At 25.8% G+C, this 24,984-nt stretch overlaps 3 protein-coding genes across 4 annotated transcripts; all 3 read left to right on the top strand.

The window, feature by feature from the left end:
- The first annotated feature begins 1,951 nt into the window (after positions 1-1,951).
- On the top strand, positions 1,952-8,567 carry LOC135922028 (rac GTPase-activating protein 1-like). Of its 2 annotated transcripts, none has more exons than XM_065456432.1 (10): positions 1,952-2,094; positions 6,276-6,478; positions 6,909-7,033; positions 7,200-7,263; positions 7,310-7,421; positions 7,475-7,586; positions 7,709-7,841; positions 7,994-8,096; positions 8,194-8,251; positions 8,434-8,567. In XM_065456432.1, the coding sequence occupies exons 1-10, from the start codon at positions 1,992-1,994 to the stop codon at positions 8,498-8,500; spliced, it is 1,080 nt and encodes a 359-aa protein (XP_065312504.1). In that variant the 5' UTR covers positions 1,952-1,991; the 3' UTR covers positions 8,501-8,567. The 2 variants fall into 2 exon arrangements, with proteins under 2 accessions (XP_065312504.1, XP_065312505.1); XM_065456433.1 differs by lacking the exon at positions 1,952-2,094 and adding an exon at positions 5,091-5,222.
- Positions 8,568-17,340: 8,773 nt separating this feature from the next.
- On the top strand, positions 17,341-19,056 carry LOC135931870 (homeobox protein 3-like). The gene is made up of 4 exons (XM_065469174.1): positions 17,341-17,566; positions 17,609-17,780; positions 17,820-17,910; positions 17,954-19,056. Exons 1-4 carry the CDS (start codon positions 17,415-17,417, stop codon positions 18,622-18,624), a joined length of 1,086 nt encoding a protein of 361 aa, XP_065325246.1. The 5' UTR covers positions 17,341-17,414; the 3' UTR covers positions 18,625-19,056.
- Positions 19,057-20,055: 999 nt separating this feature from the next.
- On the top strand, positions 20,056-21,197 carry LOC135931963 (probable ATP-dependent RNA helicase ddx42). The gene is made up of 4 exons (XM_065469285.1): positions 20,056-20,221; positions 20,264-20,435; positions 20,475-20,565; positions 20,609-21,197. The coding sequence occupies exons 1-4, from the start codon at positions 20,070-20,072 to the stop codon at positions 21,187-21,189; spliced, it is 996 nt and encodes a 331-aa protein (XP_065325357.1). The 5' UTR covers positions 20,056-20,069; the 3' UTR covers positions 21,190-21,197.
- Positions 21,198-24,984: the final 3,787 nt, after the last annotated feature.

Raw genomic sequence — 24,984 nt, 5'->3', positions numbered from 1 at the left:
CTTTTTACAAAGAAATATCTTATACTTATTTGGACCTTGAAAATATTTTTAAGGTATGATAATAAAATTTAAAAATAAATATACAGTTGATTAGTCATTTTGAACTCGGCTAATTACAATATTAAATTTCTTAATTTTCAAATAATATTTATTTAATTAGGCTTAAATAATAATTTAAATAATAAAAGTCAATAAAACTTCAACTGGTAAAGCTAAATTAATATTTAGTGAGTTATTGATATTATATTTTAAATACAGAATTTGAATGCAAGATGACATGTGAAAATTATATATATTAATCTAATCTAATAATTAAAATAATATTCATTTAATAAAAATTTAAATAGTTTTATTAATTTCTAAATAATAAAATTATATCTATATATATTACTTAATTGGATTATAAAAGAAATCATTCACTAGGCAATCAAAAAAATTTATTTTAGTTCAAGGGAATATTAAGAAGCCATTAAAAAAAAAAATTTTGCTTCAGGGGGCTCGAGCCCCTGCGCGCTCCTCCCCTATCGACGCCACTGCTCGGGTCTAGGTTTTACACAACTAACCAATTAAATTACACTAGTTAAGTTATCAATGATTGGCGGTTTTTTTAATATTTAAAAAAACTTCCTATTATATTTTCTAGTTTCTATTTTTAGTGTTAAAGATATTTTTTAAGATATATTCATGTATATGGATGATTATATAATCAAAATATTTATCAAGTAAATGTTAGATAAGAAAGAATATAAGAGTTAATATTATTTAATTTAATAGAAAAGTATCAAGGTTATCACTATCGTTATTTTGAAAATAATTATTGTACTAACTTATAAAAGTAAGGTAGTACTCATTTACTTATAAAAAGCTTAAATATAATATTATATACATATTAAATATTTTTAAATTTATTAGAAAAATAAAATTATTTGGTTTTGATTGGTAAAAATTCAAAAAAAAAGAATGAAAGAAAAAGTGCGTTTATTGAAATGGCAAGTTGAAGCCTTGGATCCCACAGAATATATAACATGTAAATTTTTTATAACTAATAAATAAATATATATTTTAAGATTCTCTCCAATTGGTTGATAAGTTGAGTGATGAAATTAAAAGATGTAACATGTATGAAGAAAACTACCGGCAAATTGAATTAAAAGCTAATATGCTTGCTAGTGAAAATTCATCCTTATCATCGCGTTTGACAAATGCACGTCAAATGCTAGAAGATATTTTGGATAAACATTCACATTTAGAGAAGAATAATAAACTTTTGGTACAATTATTTAATCATGGTACTAATATTTCATTAAATATTAAAAGGAAAATCAAATGACCATGATTAAAGAAGTGTTATTTGATACTAAGGTTTCAGTATTAAATGAAGCACAAAAGGCTAAGCTTTCATTTTTGGATATACCTAGTGCTTTAATGAATCATTCTCCAACTAAACCTAAAAGGTATTTGATAAAAATTTTTTATAAATTAAGAATTCTTGTAGACATGATAGAAGATCAGCATCTTTATTAGCTCCATTTAAATATGATGAAACTGATGACTCCATTGATATGGCTGCTGTTGAAAATTTTGAAAATAATAAATATTATCAACAATTACAAAATGCACCTGAAATAAAGTTTATGAAAACACCAGAGCAAGAAAGGGCAAAATGTTTGAAAACTAATACTGTTAGTTCAACAAGTAATAAAAGGCTATCTGATGAGGAATTACTTGCTTTTCAAAATAAAAAGCCAAAAAATGTAAAAATTAATTATATCTCAATTATATATTTTTTATTAGACCCTATATCCTCCCATTGAAACTGCAGATGATTATGAAAAATCTGGCAGAAAAAGTTTTTTAAATAGAAGTCACAGTGAACCATCATTAACAAACCTAAGTTTTTATTTTGAAATTTATTAATTTTATTTACTATAGTTCCAGATTATGATGAGAACGAATATAATCATACTCCAAACATTAATGGCGATAAAGCAATGCATGTTTTTAGTGATAAAGCTAGAGAATTTCCCACATATGGAGTTAGAAATAGGAGTAATACAATACATACACCTTCTCTTTCAACCTGGAATTCTGCCGGTAACTTTTCTAATACTTAAGATTGAAGATACTGGATCTAGGATTGTTTTTACCAAAACTGGGCCAGATCTTCCAAATATGGATTTGTTCCAACTTTACTTGATTATCTCAAAAATTTATAAACAGATTATATTTTTCTTACAACACAAAAAAATGTAACCTTTAAATATTTATACTGTTGAGCAGTGTTGTTAAACGGCTCATTTTGAACCGAATTTTAAAAAATGGCTAACTTAATACTTTATTAGGAAAAATATTATGGAAGCCCTAAGATTTTGCTCATAGGTGGCACAAAGGTTTGAACATCTATTAACAAAATCTTGAAGCTCAGACAATATTTTTCTGGCTAAAATATTGTGTTGGCCATTTAAAATAAACTTAAATCGAGTCGTTTAACAACACTACTGTTGAGTAATTATATTATTTTTGAAGATATACCTAGATATGTTAAATTTATTTTTTATTGAATAGAATTAAACTAATTAAATTTTTGCATGGACAGGTAAATAAAAATTTTAGAATCCAGTACATCCAAGACTAGCCATGCTCATGGAACACAAGATTTTGCCCCCCCCCCAACAAAATATTTAGCTTTTAATAAATTAACCTTAGTATAACATAAATTATTATTGATGTTACTTAATTTAATCATTTACCAATTATTTATATATTGTATATTTTTATTTATTACCTAATCCATATTCTATTCTGCATAATCATCTAGGAATGGGAAATCCCATTTGCAAATTTTTTATATAATGAGGATCATTTAAATAAAATTTTAAAATACAATAAATTTTGAAATACAACTACAATCAAGCATTCATGAATATTCCTTTGAATGAAATGTATATAAACCAGTTTGTCAACTAGTTCAGATTTCACTATTCACTGTGGATATTCCTCATCACTCACTGACTGTCATTATTGTTAAACAGCTTAGTTTGAGCTGATTTTAAAAGATGGTTAACTCAATATCTTATCCAAAAAAAAATATTAGAGTCTGATAGATGGCACTAAGGGACCATTCCATGTGAAAACGATAATGATTTAGATGACCTATTTTAAAATTCTTATAAATTTATGGAATTATTTAGATAGGTTAAAAAAAGGATTCAATGCTTCAAAGATGTGAAAAATAGTGACTTGAATCTGTAAAATTTTTAAATTTTGTTTATCTCAAAAACTATTTAGAGTAATAATATAAAATCTCTAAAGATCTTTAATAAGAACAAAAAAAAATTAAGCAATGCAAGGAGTTGGTTTTTCGAATTTTTTTGTTGTCTTCACCTTTTATTAGTGTTGTTAAGCAGCTTCAATATTTTAGCCAGAAAAATATTGCTTAAGCCTCTAGATTTTGATTTATATATGTTAAAACCTTTGTTCCACTATTTCCACTACATTTCCCCCATCTAGTTTTTGCTATATACAAATGGCAAATTCTTCGGCTCATATTTCATCTAAAAAGATCTTAGCTCTGCTATTTGAATATCTGTTTCCAATTTATTTTAGATGAGAGCAGCCAATTTTAACTATTTCTATACATAAAAATCCTTTTTCAAATAATTAAGCATAAGCCAGAAAAGGGAAAACTAAAGTAACTCCTCTAGAAAAAATAATATAAGATAACATTATAATATACAGAATAATTTAATAAAAAAGTAATACGAATTATTTATATATTAATAACAGACCGGGTCCGGACTTTGATCTGAGACCGTTAGGACAGGTCCATCGATCTTGACTAGTTATCATGTATACACGATGAAATTTGAATCACAACATATTTAATTTAAAGAGTAATATAATAATCGCTAATTTTAAAAAATATATTTCCATTGTTAATTTAAATGAACATTTTCGCCCACTCAAAATTTAGTCGACTTCCCTAAATGTGGCATACGCTTATATACCCAGCTTTGGTTTTTATTAATAAATTGTATAAAAAAATTACAGAATTTGTTATAATATCAAAAAATTAAAATGAGGCCATAGTTTCCTGTAAATTGATAAAATTTAAAAAAAATATATATATTGGTGATTTAGTCCACTAATTTTGATCGAAGTTTAGACTAAATTTTATTATGCTTAGATTTTTTTTTGATAATTGACCCTGGCAAATGTTTTGAAAAAACTCTTTCTCTTATACCAGCCCAGATTTTAGTGTACTTTTTAATACAAAAACTGGACAAAATAGTTTGATTGTTTTATGGGTTCCGAAAAATGTCCTGAACCCAGGTAGTTCTCAGAACCCCGAAAATAGAAAAAAACTTATATTTAAACACAGTTATCATCCAAAAATGATATGATAATGATATTAATACAATATGGTGATTACAAATGGTCACTTTAAAAATGTTTTCACCATTTTGTTTAAAAGATAGTATTTTTTTGTTGCAATTAGGAATGTACCGATATTTTTTTTTAAATAACATCTATAATTTAGCTATGCCATAACATAATGTTATTCATATATATTATAATGATCAGTTTAAGTTTACATTCTCAGTTCCAAAAGTATATGAAATATTTTTATTTGATATATCACTTATTTATATAATTAGTAATAACATTAATGTATTTACATAATAAGTAATCTCATTTCATGAATTTTTGCAAAAGAATCCTAATTTAGGTTTATGCAAACCTTATATGTACAATAAAAAAATTGTATGTGTATCTAAATACATTTTTAAAATTGTATTTGTAGCAAGTTACATTCTAAAAATTGTATTTACATCCAGTTAAATTTTTTAAATTGTATCTGCCTTTACATTCAATAGGATATGGTTTTTTTACATTGGCAATATGTTAAGTTTTTCTAATTGCCAAATAATTATTGGACTGCTTTAATTCTTTTTTTAAAATGATTAATAATGAGAAAATCTATATCATGTGAGGGTTAAAGCAAATTTAAAATTACCTTTAAATATCTCAATTATACTAATATACTCGAAGAGATCTTTTGAATAGAACACTACAATTGTTTGAAAAAATATACAAATACATGGACAATACCATTTAACAGAATACATACCTGGAAATCCTTCCCATATTCCTAATAGTTATACATTGTATATATGCGATTGAATGTTGAGGTATGAGGTGGGTTTATACAGAGTGCCAGGGTAAAGATGATTTTAAATATATTTTTTTTCTTCAATAAACTTGTAAAGATGCGATAATTTTTTGAAATAACAAAATAGATATTGTTGAATTTAATATTCATTTAATCAGAAAATTATAAATCGATTATCAAAAGTGAACCCTTTCATTTTTTTAAAAAAAAAAATTTGTATGAAATTGTGTGTATTTTGCAGAGTTGTTAAAATATACTTTTTAAATGGATCTAGATATAAATACAATTTTTATATACTTATATGATTTGCATGAACCCTAAATTAGGATCTGATATTGTAAAAATTCTTACTTATTATATAAATGAGTGATTTATCAATAAAAATATTTTATATACCTTTAGAATTGCAATTGAATTGAGATAATACTATATAACTCATCATTATAATATATTTAAATGGCATTATGTTATGGTATTAAAAATTATAACCACTGTTATCTTTACAGAATACAAAATTACATATGATATTGGATTGGCCTCAGTCATATTGGTACACCTATATTTGCAATTTTTTCTTTTTAATAATACAAATTTGATTTGAAGTTTTGTTTTCCCATTTTCCAATAATTTCGGGATTTAATTAATGTTACTATTTCTAGTAAAGAATATTAGAACAAACAAATAATATGTGTATTTTTTTGGACATGATGTTGTATAAAATATTTCGCCAATTTTATAATGTATTTTAGACACTGAACCATTGACCAAGATGAGACTAACTATTTATTTACACTTCTTATACTATATAGAGATTTTATTAGAAATCAACCTACTGTATTTTTTTAATAGAATTTTCTTTTTTCTACTCTTTACACATTTCTTAAACTTTTTTTTAAACTCTTCTCTTGCTCTATAAACCTAAGATGATATGACTTTTAAGATGTTGATCCCACTTTTTTGGCCACTTTTTAAGAATTTTGGATTATTCATATAAAAACAAAGAAAGGTGGCAATCATAACCAATATTAAAGATTTAGTAAAAAAAAAGAACAATACAATTATTTTAACTGGCAAATAACTTTAAAATAAATATATATATCAGGCAAACTTGTGAAGTCCCGTCCCCATATCTTTTCCTTCAAATCCCACTATGCTCAAGGTGTGTGCACACCGTGTGGTAAAAGAATAAAGTTTGGCACACGCGTTATGAAATGCAAGGACTGCAAAGCGGTTTGTCATGCCGAATGTCACATCCAAGTGCCCGTACCTTGCATACCAGTGTCCAATACACCTAAAGGCAAACAGGTCACACATCGCACATTTAATCTCCGAAAATGATTTATTATTAACCCATCTGGCAGATTTTATTCCAATTATATTATATATTAAATTTATAAGTCTCCTTCAGTGACGTCACTAGCTTTACAGTCTCGGGGGGGGGGGGGGGGCTTGAACCCTTTTGCGTCTCCCTAGTGACGTCACTGGTTTTTTTAGATCTGGCAATATGTTAAAAAAAATTTTAATTGACTGCTTTAATTTCTTTTTTTTTAATTATTAATAATGAGAAAATCTATTTTGCAAAGGTTACAAAAATATTTGAATCTAATGCAGTTAAAGCAAATTTAAAATCACCTTAAAATATCTCAATTATACTAATATATTAGAAGAGAAGAGATTTCTTTCTTTGCGAGTAGAACACTACGATATATTTGTTATAAAATAAATATAAATACAGGGACAGCACCATTTAACAGAATACATTCCCGGAAATCCTCCCTATATTCCTGCAATAGTTATACATTGTATATATGCGATTGAGTGTCGTGGTATGAAGGAGGTGGGATTGTACAGGGTCCCAGGGTAAGGATCATTTTAAATATTATTTTTTTCGATAAACTTGTAAAATATACCATAATTTTTTGAAAACTTAACAAAATAGATATGTTGAATTTTCTGAATTTTTAATATCTTATAATATTTAATTAATTTATGTACACATTGTTTTGCAAATGTATTGCTACTCTAGTTCGGAGAGGGAAGTCAAGGATCTTAAAGAAAAATTTCTCCGAGGAAAGGGGCCTCCTTGTTTGGTAATACCTAATTTATTGTTGTAATAACTTACATTATTTTTCTTAGTCTAATCTACAGGACATAAATGTTATATGTGGGTGTTTAAAAGACTTCTTAAGGAACTTGAGTGAACCCTTGATTACTAAAGCATTTTGGCAAGAATTTGTTAATGCTGCAGGTTATAATTTGTTTAAATTAACCTTTTAAAAAACATAAATTTTTTACATTTAGGTGTAAGAAATAAGGATCCGGTTAGTGGAACAACCCTTTTATATCAGCTGGTAGAAAGGTTACCTTTAGCTAATAGAGATACGCTATCATTCCTTATGCTTCATTTGCAAAAGTTGCCCAAAATTTTTTATAGTTATATATTTCTTTACAATTAAAAAAAAATTAATGTAATGAAACCTCGATTTATATATATTTAGTTGAATATTCACTCATACATTTCTAATATATATATAGAGTGGCAGCAGTAAATGAAAATAAGATGCCGATATCCAACCTAGCTACAATATTTGCCCCATCCATTGTTGGTTATAGTTTACCCGAACCCACGCCATACTCTGTCTTAAACGATTATCATAAGCAATCTTTGGTATAAAAAAATGATATAATCTCTTTGAAGAGGTTCATGAAATCAAATTTAAGCTAATTATAATGCGAAAATGGTTATAATAATATTTCAAACATAAATGAATATTAATTGTAAGTAAAAAGAACTAATCATTTGTATTAAAAAAAATTAAGGTTGTTGAACAGCTTCTCTTATTACCCACATCTTTTTGGAACAAGTATATTGACACAGACGCCCTAGTCCCTATTATAAAAACGCCTCCTAGACCCATTTCAAGTAATTAAACATTATTTAACCAAGAATGATTTCTTCAGACTATATTTCAAGATTATTTATGTATTTTATTATTATTATTAATAATATACTGATATAGAAGCGAATTTGATCCACCCCAATGCTAACAGAGACGATAATACTCCTAATAAAAATAAGTAAACTTAATTCATCTTTAAATTAACGATAAAAAAAATTTTATGCAATTTTTGTTTTTAATTTTTATTTATTCTATAAATTATTGAAAACATTGCAAGTAATTAGCTCCTGTTTTACATTTTATAATACTGTTATTAAATTATAATAATTGAATCTAATTTATATATATATAAATAAATAGGGTTGGATCGTCTATCAGACTGCCGAACAAATTTTTCACGTCGCCTAAAGTTACTACACCTTATTAAATCTTATGTAATCGTGAATTACATTTTGTAATTTATATATATATACAACCATTTTGTTATACGGAAATAAAATAAATCATTTTTGTTATGCGGATATAAAATAAATGCTTAGTTATTTATAAATTGTGAAACATGATGAGAATCAATGAGAAAGGAGAGACGAATGAGCATAGAGCATGGAAAAAATATAATAATTATTATATTTCTTTTCTCTTTATTTCAATCTTAGAATGAGATATATTAATTCATATGTGCCCACGTAGAAATTTACAATGGGGGTGAGAGCCCCACTACCTCTATTAAGTCGGCGCCTATGGGTTGAATAAAAGTAGAATAATATTATCATTATAAACACTTGAGAATTTGCAGTAAAGTTATTTAGAAATATATCATTTATTTTTATCAAATTATAAACCTTTTATTAATGCTGAGTATAAGGGAATCTTCAATTAGTTGGCAAACTAAATCTGTTCATTTAATTTTGAAATGAGTAGAACAAGTTGAAAGTTAAAAACAAACCCCCATTTCTATATGAAGGTCACTTTCAAGGATCTTCATGGTGTTTCCAAAGACTCCATAACCTATAATTTATTTATTTCGATAAATTGACATTTATTATCTTTGATAAATTTACATTTCTGTGAGTTATAGTGCATAAGCCTAATGTTATCACATAAATTATCAAGATCTTGCGATTTTTCACTAAATATTTTATCTAACAATACCATGGATTCATAATATGAATTCCATCTTGTGGTATTTCGATATATCAAATATCTTCTCAATTTTTTAATTAATTTGCCATTTGGTTTATTCCGCAAAGACTGACAATTTTGAACTGAACTTTAGAATATAATTTTAAAACTTTCTCCAAGTCAGCTACGGCCACTAAATTAGTTTCGTGACAAACACATCTTGAATGATGTGGTAGGAAATCATAACCTTCTACTCTCTTAGTTAGGAATCCATTACAGAATTTTATTCTCAAACTTTTTACAAAGTAAAGGAAAGTTATATATAATTTTAAAATGATGTTTCTTACTGAGTGCCTACAGAAAGTTTCTACAATTATCTATAAAGATAAGGCTGCAGACTTGTGTTGCTAAACGGCTCTATTTGAGCCAATTTTTAAAAACGGCTAACTCAATATTTTATCCACAAAAATATTACGCAAGTTTCTAGATTTCGCCCATAGATGGCACAAAGGTTTAGACATCTATTAGAGAAATCTCGATGCTTGGGCAATTGTTTTCTTGCTAAAATATTGATTTAGTCGTTTATAAAAATCAGCTCAGAACTAGCCGTTTAACAACACTACTGCAGACTTTCGTTACAATAAGCTGTTAACCCCAAGAATATTGTTTCATTACGATCCAACTCGTTTAGAGGAGAAAAAATATTTATTGTAGGAAATGGAAATTTTATTTCACCCAATTCAGTATTTTCTACCTATGAAAACACTATTGTTTTACATGTTCTATGATTTGAAAAAAGAATATAAATAACAACTATTTAAATATAATATTAATTTTATTATATTCATTCTGCAATATACATTTAACAATAAAAATTAAATTCCTCCCAATTTTTAAAATATAGCAGGCGCTCTAGGGGTTTTTGAAAAATTTTTTGATATTCCAGGAGTGAACCGCTCTTTAACAATTCCACTTAAACCTTTTCAGAATGCCACCTTTATTATTAAATAGTAATGTTTACCCACTTTACAAATGATGTGATTTTGGATCCTTATTAATAGACTGTAATCTACTAATAATAGGTACATTGTTCTATAAAATCGTTATTATTAATTATTATATATAATGTTCATATTAAACTTGAAGCTTGCATCTACATTTAAATAAGGGCCATGACGATCCACAAATTTTTCACAAATCCGATATTACTATAAAACCGATCCGATAACCGATACCGACATCTATATTTATTTCTATTTACTATCTTTGAACCAATGTCATAAAGATCCAATATTTTTTAATTATAAAAAATCAATTAATTTTTATGAATTGTATAAGTTTATTTTATTCCCCAAAATAAAGAATGTTATTTAAAATATGGGCAATGTTTACAGCTAAATGTAATGTTGCTTAACTGCTCAATTAGCCGATTTTTTAAAACGGCTAAATTAAAAGGCCAAAATATTACCTTACCATCTAAATTTAACCATTAGTATCCAAACCTTTCTGTCGTCAAACGTGAGCAAAATCTTCAAAATGGATAATTTTATTTTGGTGAAAATCCTGCGTTAGCAGTTTTCAAAAAGCGACGAGATTGAACTGTTTAGCAACACTATATGAATGTGACTTGTTAGATGTGTTTAAAATATAGGAATGGCGTAGTAAGGTTTTATCTAAATGGATGGAGGTGTTATCAACTAACTTTGAATTAGAAGCTTAAATTTTAACATGTCAATCTTTCGTACTTTATTAGTATCTATAAATAACACTATAAAGGAAATCAATATCAAAGGCCTGCTCAAATCAGAATATATATTATTTTTAAAGACGAAGCCGCTATTTTAGAAGTCCGAGAAAAATTTTAGCTATGTGCTGAATCGGTATGTCTATATTTGTTAGACTTTTAATAGTTCAAATCAATTTAAAAAATTAATTTTTAAAATAAATTGTTTATTTGTAATATAATTACTAAACAAGAACTTAAAAACCGTATTTATTAATTTTAGATTTGGGTAGAGTAGACACAAAAGTAAAACCTAGTTACAATTATCTTTACAGCCAAGTAAGTTACCTTCATTATACCATGCATCACACTAATATTCACTAAGAACCACACAGTCTCCTGAGGATGCACTAAGACAGACCTACAATCTCTTGGGTATATGAAAAATATTCAATATGGGATTGTAGGCTTGATTTACTTCTAATTTCAAACTCTAATCTTCTCATTTTGGCCTAAACAAATAATCAACATATATAAAATAGTAGCAGAGTTGTTAAAATATCTAGATACAAAAATGGCCTATCTGTACTGTATACAGTTTTATAACAAGTTTATCTAGCTATATTATTAGTGGTATCTATATCTAATTTTAGATTATTTTGATATTATTTTATTTTCACTTTTTATATTAAAAAAATAATATTTGAAATCAATTTGAATAGTATGTCTAAATTTATTTTATTACAAAAACAAATCTGCTAAATTTTATTTTATGCAATGGATGATATCATTGGTAAATAATTTGATTACAATTATAAGTGATGATGAAGATATGGAAGAAATAATCAACCGAGAATAAGCGGGTTCTATAGAATTTCCAATTTATAAAGCTTATTTTAAATTCATCCTTATTTCAAATTTGATTGGACTTGGATACAATCGAAGACAGTTTTAATAAAAAAACAATTAATACAGATATTAGTTGAAGAACTACAATGTTTATAACTGATTGTAAACAGATATCCTCTGTAAAAAAAAGTTAATTAATATCAGTCAGATTTCTTTCAGCACCCCATAACATGATATGATTATGAATAATTATAAAAAAATAAACAAAATGTTCATCATAAATTTGGAATTTTATTTAAATGTAGACTAAGTCATTGTACGGCAAGAGGTACATTAATAAATATGCAGTTTACATTGACACATATTCACAAACATCCTTCTGAATTTGAGGAAGAGCATTATGCAATTTTAGTAACTATGAATAAACTTAAAGAAAAAATTCGAGCGTACCCCTATCAAAGCAAACGTAAAACATATAATCAAGTTTATTAGAAAAATGGATCCTCTCGTTCAACTCTATTCTAATGCTCATTTCTATCTGTCAAAACTATTATGAATCGTGTTATTAAATCATTGAGACCACCTTTGCCTCTTATAAATTCTGATATCCGATTATACGGGGATTATAAATTAACACTTGATAATAAGATTTTTTTAATTTGTAATGAAAATAATGAATTATTAATATTTTCTACACATGAACTACTTGAAAGTCTCTGTAATGCCTACCAAATTTTGATGGACGGCACATTTTTTTCGTGTCCTATATTATTTAAGCAATTATACACTATTCATATAATGATTAATCATACAATAATTCCTTGCGCATATATATTATTGCAAATTAAAAATAAAGAATTGTATCAAAAAATGTTAAATCTTTTAAAAAAAACTATTGCCGATCTATAGGTATTTCCTTTTCTCCTTCTAAAGCACTTATAGATTTCGAAATGGGAGCACTTACAGCACTCGAAGAAATTTTTCCAACCATTTCTGTCAAGGGATGCTACTTTCATTATTGTCAATGTATTTTAAGATGAATACAGGGTAATAGGTTGACAGCATATAGTCGTCTTAACCTGATTTTAAGAGATTTTATCGCAGACTAATGGCGATACCCTTCTTAACCGAAATCGACATACCATTGGTATTGTCAGAATTAAATAATGAAGTAGAGGCCTTTAATTTAGATCCCATAAGAGATCTCTTTACATACTTTAAAAGTACTTGGATTAACCCAAACGCTAAATTTAAATATAAGATGTGGAACATGTATGATGTTCAAGGTGTAAGAACAAATAATCATGTTGAGGGACTTCATCGTTCTTTAAAAGAGTATATAACATATTCTCATCCTAATTTATATCTTTTTATTGATATATTAAAACAAATACAACAAGATATGGATATAAAATTTATCCAATTGCGTAATGGGAAAAAAGTTACCGAAAGAAAAAAAAAATACTGTATAATAGACGAGAAAATCAGACAAGAAACATTTTTATATTATACAACTTATACACCAATGCAGTATTTACATAAAATATCAAGATATTTAATATCGAAAAAAATAATGATATACCTGCTGACTAGATTATTTTTCATTTAAATTGTTTTTTTCGATATTAAATATCTTATCCAAGATATGCGAAAATAAAGATTTTAATTCACAGAAATATCTTCGTAGAATATTTGATTTTTTGATTTTCTAAATACTACTAAGGTGTATAGGTAGTGTAATATAAAAATATTTCTTGTCTATTTTGCAGTATTTTTTTTTCTCTTGGTAACTTTTTCCCCATTTATTTGTTTTAACATATCAATAAAAATATATAAATTAGGATAAGTAACAATAGGTAATATACACTTATAGAACGATGAAATCCTTCAACATGGTTATTTGTTCTTACACCTTGAACATCATACATGTCTTACATCTTATGTTATAGAATAAAAAGATATAAATTAGGATGAGAATATGTTATATAATCTTTTAGAGAACGATAAAATTCTTCAACATGGTTATTTGTACATGTTCCATATCTTATATTTAAATTTAGCGTTTGGGTTAATCCAAGTACTTTTAAAGTATGTAAAGAGATCTCTTATGGGATCTAAATTAAAGGCCTCTCATTATTAAATTCTGACAATACCAATGGTATGTCGATTTCGGTAAAGAAATGTATCGCTATTAGTCTGCGATAAAATCTCTTAAAATCAGGATTAAGAATTCTATATGCTGTCAACCTATTACCCTGTATTCGTCTTAAAATACATTGTCCATAATAAAAATAGCAGGTTGGAAATATTTATTCGAGTTTGTAAGTACTCTCATTTAAAAATCTATAATGGATTTAGAAGGAGAAAAGAAAATACCTATAGATCGACAATAGTTATTTTTAGAATTCTTTATTTTTATTTGGCAATAATATATACGCGCAAAGAATTATTGTATGAATAGTGTATATTTGCTTAAATAATATAGGACACGAAAAAAATGTGCCGCCCATCAAAATTTGGTCGGCATTACTGAGACTTTCAAGTAGTTCATGTGTAGAAAATATTAATAATTCATTATTTTCATTACAAATTAAAAAAAGTCTTATTATCAAGTATTAATTTATAATCGGATATCAGAATTTATAAGAGGCAAAGGTGGTCTCAATGATCTAATAACACGATTCATAATAGTTTTGACAGATAGAAATGTTGGTAGAGCATTAGGATGGAGTTGAACCAGAGGATCTATTTTTCTAATACGCATAACTTGATTATATGTTTTGATAGTTGTAAGCTCTAATTTGTTCTTTAAGTTTATTCATAGTTACTAAAAAATAATTCTATTCTTATGATTCATGAGGCTGGTTGTGAATATGTGTCAATGTAAACTTCATATTTAATAATATTCCGATAATAGTTTTCACAGAAAGAATTGTTATAGAGTTGAACACTTTTACTTAGATAAATTATGTTAGATATTAACTTGCATATTCACATTCAACAGATTCAATTGTTATGCATATATTTTTATTAAAAATCGTAAAAAACGTTAAATTATAAAGGTTGAAATTATTATTTTTGGGGAAAAATAAAATTATATGACTGAATCGATATTTATATTGTGGATGTATGTTGTTCTATTTGTGAGGAAAAGATTGGTGATATCGATTACATCTTTTTCATCCATAAAATTTTTGTCTAGTTTTTTTCAATATGTTATAATTCGACAATTAATTTTTACATTACAAATAGAATCGGAATGTCATATTATTTATAATTAAATATTATATTTTATTATAGGATATTTGTAGCTTTTTAATTTTTTGTCATATAAATTGAGAATTTTTGAAAATATATTTTAAAATAAAACTTTATTATTCATATTTTTTGTATCATGTATAAATATATGGAAGGAGATAATTTATAAAAGAAATGTATCATAAAATCAATTTCACATTTTTAACTTAAAACAATCCATTAATTAGTTATTAGACTTTTCACATGTCTTGGTCAATTATAGGTATAAAAATTATAAAATCTGATTACTTCAAAAAATATAGACTTAGAATTTAAATAAATATGTAATTGAAAATTACCTAATCTTAACAATTTAATAGATTAGAAATAATTAAACACTTTTGATTTAGATATTATTAAAAAATAATTTCTTAATGAGATTTGCTGGATGATGTTAACTTTTCAAAATTTAGTTATCCACAGTTAAAGATCTTGATAAATATATGCACATTTCACTATCAATGTAAAGTTTAATATAGCTTCGAATCTGAAGGGTTCAGAAATTTAAAATGGTTTGGTTGGATATTTTCAGAAGACAAAGCCTAAAGACCTAGAATACAATAGAAATGACAGTTTATTACAAATAAGTAACATGGACTTAAAACATAAACACCACAATAAATTTAAAATATATGCGTAGTTAAGGATTCCATCTGGTAATATATATAATCAGTGTCTACATGGCCGGGGTGGGTAGGAGACATAGCCTCCAAATTATTCAACCCTAGAACTCGAGGGCAATGCAATATTAAATTTAATATATATTTTTTTATATAAGTAAAATCAACAAAATTTTTCATTCGATTATTTTTAGATTTAAAAAAATGCGTCTAAAAGATTTTCAATAATATTATTCCAAAAAAATCATCGATAGTTGGTTTCTTTTTTGATGTGTCTAAAATTATAATAATAATAGTTAAAATTATACCTAAAACGAATTATTTGTTATAAGATATTCGATTTGATTAGATTCGTATTTTACGAATACGAATAACACAATTTCGATTCAAAAATTTTAATAGGAAAATATATTATTCGTCGAATAATTTTTTATCTATTATTCGATCGAATAATTTGAGGTTATTCGATTATAATTTATTAATAATATATTATTAGTATGAATTATTTACAATTATTCCTATTTAATAAAATTTCCTAGGAAAAATGAAGAAACATTTTATATTTCTAAATGTTGTTAACGGCTGTTTTTACTCGAATAATTCATAATACAAAATTAACCTCCGAAAATTGTTTTATGATGGACGAAGAAAGTATTTACTTATATGTAATTTATAACTCATATACAATTTTAAATAACTAGCTATCCCGTTAAGAATGACGGGCGAACCAGATATTTTTTCTTTAAAAATTTTTTGTTGGTATATTTGTTCTACATGATATGAATATTATATTGATTTTTCTACATTATTTACTATTATCTATAATCTCTTACTAATAAAATTTGTTTTTCTTTTATCCAAAGTTAAATTTTACAAAATAAATTTAATATGCTATCTTTTTTAATTTACGGTTAAATAAAATTTTCAAATTGAATTGAATATTCGACGAATCGAATATAATAATCATTTTATTATTATTACGAATATGAATTATTCGATTCGATTCGTATTTTTGTATATCTAGTTAAAATAATGTAAAGGATAAGTGGCATAAATGGCTATATGAAGATAATAATTGAAATATTTTTAGTCTAATGCACACACACACACAGTATAGAATGAGGAAAGGGAGAGAAAAAAATAGGTAGGGCGCTTTAAGATATCTTCTCCAAAATACTCAGTGGGGCATATTAAAAAAATATATTTTGAAGCTTTTTATCTTAGATAAAAATAGATAATAGTGGATAAAAATTTATAACATTTTACGTCATATTAAATCTTTATACCTGTCATCTGACAATTTGTCAATAACCTTTCTTTTATACCTGACAAAACATAGATGCAAGATTATCGGTTTATTCTATTATTATCTGAAATCATTAATATTAATCGAGGATTATGATATGTTTAAATATTCTTTCTAAATATATATAAATAAATATTATTTTATATATATTTAAATATTTTATTTATAATTGTTATATATATTTATATAAAGTTAAATATTATTTCTATATTAGTACAATTAAAAAATTTAATATGTTTTACTTTTATAAATAATTTTATTATCAGTAGTAATATTGTGTAAATTATTGATATTTATAAATTTATTAAAATTTTAAATTAAAAATAAAATTTTAAAAAATGTTAAAAATGTCTAGTTTGTATTTACCATCTTTCTTCTTTTTAACGCGAAAACAGCTGTGGGAATATTTAGGACCCGAACCAAAATGGCATATCAAATTGTCGATGTCTTAGACATATCCAAAGGTAAAGTTGAGGATTTAAATCAAATAACTGCTAAGGGCTTATTGAAATTTGTATTGAACTTTAATGGAAGCACGGCTTATGCTATTGAACAAGAACCAATTGCTACTAAAAAGTATATATGTAATATATATTAAAGTATTATATATTATTTTAGCGCAAATTCCTTATCATTGAAAGGACAGACAATTATTATACAGTTAGATAAAATTAAATCTTTAAATGGCATACTTTTCTTGACTCAATCAAATTGTAAAATAATGTATAATCCACAACTTAATAAAGACATAAAAGTTTTCAATGATAAAGCTGATAACCAAATTCTGAAAGTTTTATTAAAAATATAATCTTTATATTCATTTATATAGGATCTCGAAAAAGGTGGCCTTTCATATTATGATACTTCAGGATATAATTTAAAACCTCCTCCATTCATACCCTTTGATAACAGTATTACAGGTAGCTTTAAAATTGTTGCAATATAAAATAATTTAATAATAAGGTTCCAATGCAAATAATTTAATGATCTATCCACAAACAAATTTAAACAAAAGTTATCACTCAACTGAATCACTCAATAATTCAAACAGGTTTGATCAAAACAACAAGGCCGAGTCATTCTTTAATAATACCCAAAAATTTAATAATCCACATAAAAATGATAGATTTGATGATAAAAATAGCAATTTTCAAAAAGATAAAAAAATATATAAACCAGATAATCTTGCTAATAACTCTAACTATATATCTAGAAACAATAACACACAACCATGTAATTATCCTCCTCCATCTAATATTAGTTCCAACAATTTTTCTGGAAATTATATGAATGACTTTCCTCCTATAAACAACAATAATTTTCCTCCTTTAAATTTGCAAAATTTTCCTCCTTTAAACTTGCAAAATTTATCTCCTTTAAACTTGCAAAATTTTCCTCCACCCAATAACATGCACAAATTTCCCCCACCTAATAGAATATCAAATTTCTCTCCACCTGGTATGCAAAATCCTTATAATAGTAACATCTATCCAGCAAATAATATATTTAATATGCCAAATCCATATATGTATCACATTTTACTTCTTATATTAGAAAGCAATTATACTATTATTATTTTTCTTATCATAATTTTTGCTTTTAAATTTTTTTTTAATGTTAATTTTTACACTTAATATAACAATTTTTACTATAATCAAATTATGATATTGTTAGGTTAAAATGTAATATAAATTTAATCCATTATATTTATTAAGATTGTCCTTTTGTAATGTAATATTTAAAGTTAATTTTTGGGAATTATGATTACAATATAAGATCAATTAACCCCATATAGTATAATTTATGTTTTTAAAAATTAAAGGAAATTATAATGACAGAATGGAGATCCTCTTCCCCTTTTCGAATTGTTGGTATATTAATTATTGTTATAACATAATGTCATCTTTATAAATCTCAATATTTCAACCTTCCACAATGTAAATGATTTATTGTATTCTCAACATTAATTACAACTATTCCACCTCCTTTCCACATGTATTGTAAATTTTATTAGATGCTATAATAAGGAATCAATATTAATAATGTCATCTTTATATATCTTTATATCTTCTTGTACTTTACGTTTTTTTTAAATTTTAAAGTTGTATATATTCTCATATTATTTTCAAAATTACGCTTTAAATATATCTATATTGTTTTATTTAACAAGGGGGACATTATAGTTATTTTCTTTGAACGAGAAATTCCTAGTAAGTGCGAGCATGCGCTTGCGTTGATTACGTCCTTGCCCTTTGCACGCACCGCCTATTACTACCAATTAAATGATTTAGTGTGGTCATTGAATAGGTCTTGATTCGAGATCTTTATCAATTTCGAACTTGAGCTTGAAATTTGACCTAGCTCTCATTCTGAGGTCGTAACAAGTTTCCATAGGTGAACCTGCGGTTCATCATAAAAAAATATTCTTATAAATCGAAAGATTTTAAAGAAGTCTTTTTAAAATAATAATCCTACTAAAATTATTTTCCGTCGACGATATTATTCAAAAATATCCTCTCATTATTTATAAAGTGATAAATATTTCCTCATCGATTGTTCTAGTACAAACAAAACGCGAAATTATTCGCCGATATAGAAAAATTTAAATAACCTAGAATCAAGCGTTATAGGATATCATTATTTTCGAAATACTTAGAAATTTTTGAATAATACTGTTATATACAATTTACTTACATACCAACATGACAACATATAAACTTTTAGTTAGATAAAAAATTGATTTTCTTGTTTGGTAAAAACGATGAAAGTGTTCTGTATAGTACAATTTTCCTGTAAGTTATAATTCTAGTTATGTTTTTTCGAATATCTGTTTTTTTTTATTTATATTCTAAATTAGTATGAATATCTAATTATGTTGAATTCAAAAACTTAAAACAAATGAATATGTTTTAAATTAAATTTTTTTTATAGTATTGTCTAATCGATGACACTTTTTTTTAACAATAGAATTATTTAGTTTAACTAACATTTTAATCCCATACATTTTTTGCCATCTGTAACTTAACAAATCTTATTTATAAATTTTGTCTCTAATATATATTCATTCATTTATTTTAAAATGGCATATCAAATTGTCGATGTCATAGACATATCCAAAGGTAAAGTTGAGGATTTAAATCAAATAACTGCTAAGAGCTTATTGAAATTTGTATTGAATTTTAATGGAAGCACGGCTTATGCTATTGAACAAGAACCAATTGCTCCTAAAAAGTATATGTGTAATATATATTAAAGTATAATATATTATTTTAGCGCAAATTCCTTATCATTGAAAGGACAGACAATTATTATACAGTTAGATAAAATTAAATCTTTTAATGGCATACTTTTCTTGACTCAATCAAATTGTAAAATAATGTATAATCCACAACTTAATAAAGACATAAAAGTTTTCAATGATAAAGCTGATAACCAAATTCTGAAAGTTTTATTAAAAATATAATCTTTATATTCATTTATATAGGATTTCGAAAAAGGTGGCCTTTCATATTATAATAGTTCAGGACATAATTTAAAACCTCCTCCATTCATACCCTTTGATAACAGTATTACAGGTAGCTTTAAAATTGTTGCAATATAAAATAATTTAATAATAAGGTTCCAATGCAAATAATTTAATGATCTATCCACAAACAAATTTAAACAAAAGTTATCACTCAACTGAATCACTCAATAAATCAAACAGGTTTGATCAAAACAACAAGGCCGAGTCATTCTTTAATAATACCCAAAAATTTAATAATCCACATAAAAAGGATAGATTTGATGATAAAAATAGCAATTTTCAAAAAGATAAAAAAATATATAAACCAGATAATCTTGCTAATAACTCTAACTATACATCTAAAAACAATAACACACGTCCACGTAATTATCCTCCTCCATCTAATATTAGTTCCAACAATTTTTCTGGAAATTATATGAATGCCTTTCCTCCTATAAACAACAATAATTTTCCTCCTTTAAACCTGCAAAATTTTCCTCCACCTAATAACATGCACAATTTTCCCCCACCTAATAGCATATCAAATTTCCCTCCACCTGGTATGCAAAATCCTTATAATAGTAACATCTATCCAGCAAATAATATGTTTAATATGCCAAATCCATACATGAATCAAAATTTACCTCTTAATTTTAATCCCTTTAATGCACAAAATAACTATCAATACCGTTGACTTATTTTTAGGACATTTTATACTTATTTGTAAGATATTTTATATAATCCTTGAATGTTATTGATTAATATTTAATAAACAAAAATATTTTGTTATGATAGCAATATTTTGTATTAATCTTACTATGTGTTCACTGATATTTAGTAAAGTATTATTGCCTCTTAAAATTATTTACATCTAAGGATCTATTTTTTATTTGTAAACCTTCTTATTGAGAATATTTATCATAGGCCTGCAGAGATTCCATTTGCATGGCATGGCCTGGTATTTGGTATTTTTTCAAAAAAAAAATTTGGCCATGTCCCCATTTTATATTTTTAGAATCCAAGCTATCATTTTTTAAAAAAAATATTTATTTTTGATATTTATAGCTAATAGTGATTTCAAATATTTGGGTTTAAAATACGTCCTTTTTGAAAATTTTTTAGCCATGCCCAGATGTATTTAAAAAATTAAAATATGACCTGAGCTTAGTGCCAGGCCTACAGGTATCTGATATAAATATTGAATTAAAATATTTTTAAAAAATGTATAGCAATAGGAATGACCCTAATCCCCAAAACCTATTCGAGTTAGACTAGGCAAGAAGTCTTTTGGGCTGGACTAAACAAATTATCCATAATATTTTTATGGGCCAGCTAGAGAACGGCAAGGGCTGTCCGTAGTTCGGACATCAAAAAAAAATTTCTTGGGCTCAGGTCGGGTTGTAAAAGCTGTCCGACCCAAAAATAAATAATAATATTAATATCTTAAATAGTCAGTATAATTTATAATATTAATTATAAAATCATATTATTTAATATTTATCACATTTTAGGATTAAAATGTCAATCATATTAACATGTCATGTCATTATTAATATATATTTTATAAACCTAACAACCGGATACCAAATTATTTTATCACTAAATTGTGTGTTTCCCGTGAATTACAAGATAAAACATATTTTATGTACTAAAGATAAGTTTTATTCATTATTTATTATTTATCTAACCTATAATTTTATCACTAAATTGTGTTTCCCGTGAATTACAAGATAAGACATATTTTATGTACTAAAGATAAGTTTTATTTATTATATATCTAGCCTAACATTGTCTTTTTTAACATTTGTTTTAAAAAATTTCCATATAAAATTTAAGATTGGGATTTGATTCAGGGGAACTTATTTCTAGAAATTAAAAAATATTATATAAAATTAGTAATGATATTCTAAGTTACATTTATATATAAAATATAATCTTTACTTTTTTCGTTTTGGTATTATTATTTTTTTATCTATCTACCTTAATATGAGTTGTAAATTTTCCAGCTAATTTTGGCTGTCAATATTTTAAAATATGGCAGAAAAAAATTAGGAAATTAATACAAGATTCTCAAAGAAAATAAGATGTTTACTGTGATATGTAAAATTTAAAACATGAATATTAAAAAGAATCTGTATCTGTATCTTTTGTCAAGAAAATGAAAAAGATACAAGATTCTTTTCAGAATTAAGGATCTTAGATACAGATATTAGTATCTTATTAAAAATGTCAAAATATATTGAGTACAAGATATAAAGGGATCTTGTATCATGTATCTTAGATACAAGTATTCGCAGTACTGCCCAACTCTGTTTATTTCGATCTAATTGATTAAAGTCATTTTAAATATTTTTTTAGATTTTAGACACAGCCATATTAAAAAAATTATCTCAATAGATGCAAAATTAAAAAGAATTGGTGAAAAGATTAAGACAAAAGAGTATGAAGTAACGGAGAATCTTAATGGAAAATCCGATGTATGTATGGAAGAAATTTTCATTTATATATGATGAAAATAAAGAAAAGCTTAATTATGTCATTTGTATTATATGCAAATTTATTTATGTATATAATTCAATAACAACAGGTTAGATATTTATACTTAAAATATGATCTTATTAAATTATTTTAGGCACAAATCAACTTAAAAGACATAAATGTGTATATACAAATACAAGTACAACAGCAGAGAGTAAAAAGACACAATTAAAAATTGATATTCTTTTTGGTACTGATCCGAAAAAACTCAAAAGTTGTACAAATTTAAAAAAAGAGTGCACAAAGGTGCTTACTATGCTTTGTGGACGTGATTTGAGATGATACATGGGGAAGGCTTTGTTGATTGTTGCCAATATTTTGCCAAAATTGGTTCAATATATGGAAATATTGATGTTAAAAGCATCATTCCAAATCCTACGACAATTTCTAGAAATTTAGTAGATACTGCTTATCCGCAATAAATTATTTCCTATATTAAACTCATATGAAAAAGCGTCGATGTGCTGGTAACAAATTTATGAAAATATGGTTAAATTATTAATAATATTTTATAGCCACCACAGACCTTTGGACTGATGATTATAAAAAAATATCATATGTAACTCTAACAATTCATTTTATAAATGATTCCTGGAAACTAAATAAAATTGTATTGTTTACATGCAAATTTGAAGAGTAAATAAAGACAGGGGAAAATATCAAAAAGGAAATTATTAGAAATTTCACCTTGTTAGGTATTGATTTCATTAAAAATATTTATAAAAATCCATGTATTCTTTGTATCAGGATACAGCAGGGCCTATTTATCGGAAATTCCAATTATTACCGACCAAGGAGCTAATATGATTAAAGCTTTTGAAAATCATAAGCGTTTAAATTGTGCTTCTCATCTATTAAATACAGTATTGAGAAATACTTTTGATAACAAAAATTTCGAATCTTGTTCGGAGATAAATCAATGTTTTAATGACTGTAAAAGTTTAGTAACGTATATGAAACAGAGTGGGTATGTTAAATTAACTTTTTATTAAAACATATCATTACATTTTAGATTAGTTAATCGCCTCGATAAAACTCTCCACATGTATGCTGAGACTAGGTGGAATAGTAGGTTGAATATGATTGAATCGATCTTTAATCAATTTAATGACATATTGGAAATCCTCATTTCCAGAGGAGAGTCGATTAGACTTGAAAATATTGATTTTGAAATGATGAGGGATCTGATCAAGTTTCTGACGCCTTTTAAAATTGCGAGTGATGAACTTGAGAGTGATTTAAAACCTGCTATTCACAAAGTTATGTTATCATAAAATATTGAGTTTTTTAGCTAATCCTAGCTTAAACTATCAGCTAAACCAGCTTTCATTAAGATCCCAGGAAATATTGGTGGATAAATTTAAAATAGATTTATTCCACCAAATTTCGACATTTTTATGTCCAAAATTTCGGGATATGAAAATGTTATCCCGGGAACATTATTAAGATTTGTGTCAACATATCAACACGTTGATTAATGCAGAGAAAATCAACAGAGATGTGATTGAGCAAAAGTCTTTAAACAACTCACCATCTAACTCATGCTCAACCGATAAAGTAGTAAATAAAGGTTTATTAAATTAATAATAAAATTATTTATTTAAAAATAATTAAGTAAATATATATCTTAATATTATTAATGAATATTTTTTTCTTAAGAAACTACAGAGGTGGTAGATACGTTTTTGGACTTCTCTCTATGGGAGACTGACAATGCGTATTCTGATGCTAGCGCCGAAGTTGACGAGCTAAAAAAATACCTAGATCCGAAATTATGTATTGATGACGATAATATTTTAAAATGGTGGAAAACAAACCATTATGAGTTTCTAAATTTAAGTATTTTAGCTCTTTAATTCCTGGCTATCCCTGCTTCGTCGGCTAGCAGTTAAAGGGCGTTTTAAGCTGCTGGTAGGGCCTTTGAGGAGAGAAGGACTCGTTTAAAGCCATA

Source organism: Gordionus sp. m RMFG-2023, chromosome 1 (assembly GCF_954871325.1).
Source record: "Gordionus sp. m RMFG-2023 chromosome 1, tfGorSpeb1-WG-v2, whole genome shotgun sequence".
Lineage (NCBI taxonomy): Eukaryota > Metazoa > Nematomorpha > Gordioida > Chordodea > Parachordodidae > Gordionus > Gordionus sp. m RMFG-2023.
The sequence above is the reverse complement of the archived record's forward strand: the minus strand, read 5'-3'. Positions and strand labels throughout refer to the sequence as shown.

Bases quoted from the DNA above. Each gene is read 5' to 3' on its own strand.
- LOC135922028 (XM_065456432.1), top strand. From the start codon at position 1,992: ATGCATGTTTTTAGTGATAAAGCTAGAGAATTTCCCACATATGGAGTT. The intron at 7,587-7,708 runs GTTGCCCAAAAT...ATATATATATAG, and splicing joins CTTATGCTTCATTTGCAAAA to AGTGGCAGCAGTAAATGAAA. The intron at 7,842-7,993 runs GTATAAAAAAAT...AAAAAAATTAAG, and splicing joins ATTATCATAAGCAATCTTTG to GTTGTTGAACAGCTTCTCTT.
- LOC135931870 (XM_065469174.1), top strand. From the start codon at position 17,415: ATGGCATATCAAATTGTCGATGTCTTAGACATATCCAAAGGTAAAGTT. The intron at 17,781-17,819 runs GTTTTATTAAAA...TCATTTATATAG, and splicing joins CTGATAACCAAATTCTGAAA to GATCTCGAAAAAGGTGGCCT. The intron at 17,911-17,953 runs GTAGCTTTAAAA...TTTAATAATAAG, and splicing joins CTTTGATAACAGTATTACAG to GTTCCAATGCAAATAATTTA.
- LOC135931963 (XM_065469285.1), top strand. From the start codon at position 20,070: ATGGCATATCAAATTGTCGATGTCATAGACATATCCAAAGGTAAAGTT. The intron at 20,222-20,263 runs GTATATGTGTAA...ATATTATTTTAG, and splicing joins GAACCAATTGCTCCTAAAAA to CGCAAATTCCTTATCATTGA. The intron at 20,436-20,474 runs GTTTTATTAAAA...TCATTTATATAG, and splicing joins CTGATAACCAAATTCTGAAA to GATTTCGAAAAAGGTGGCCT.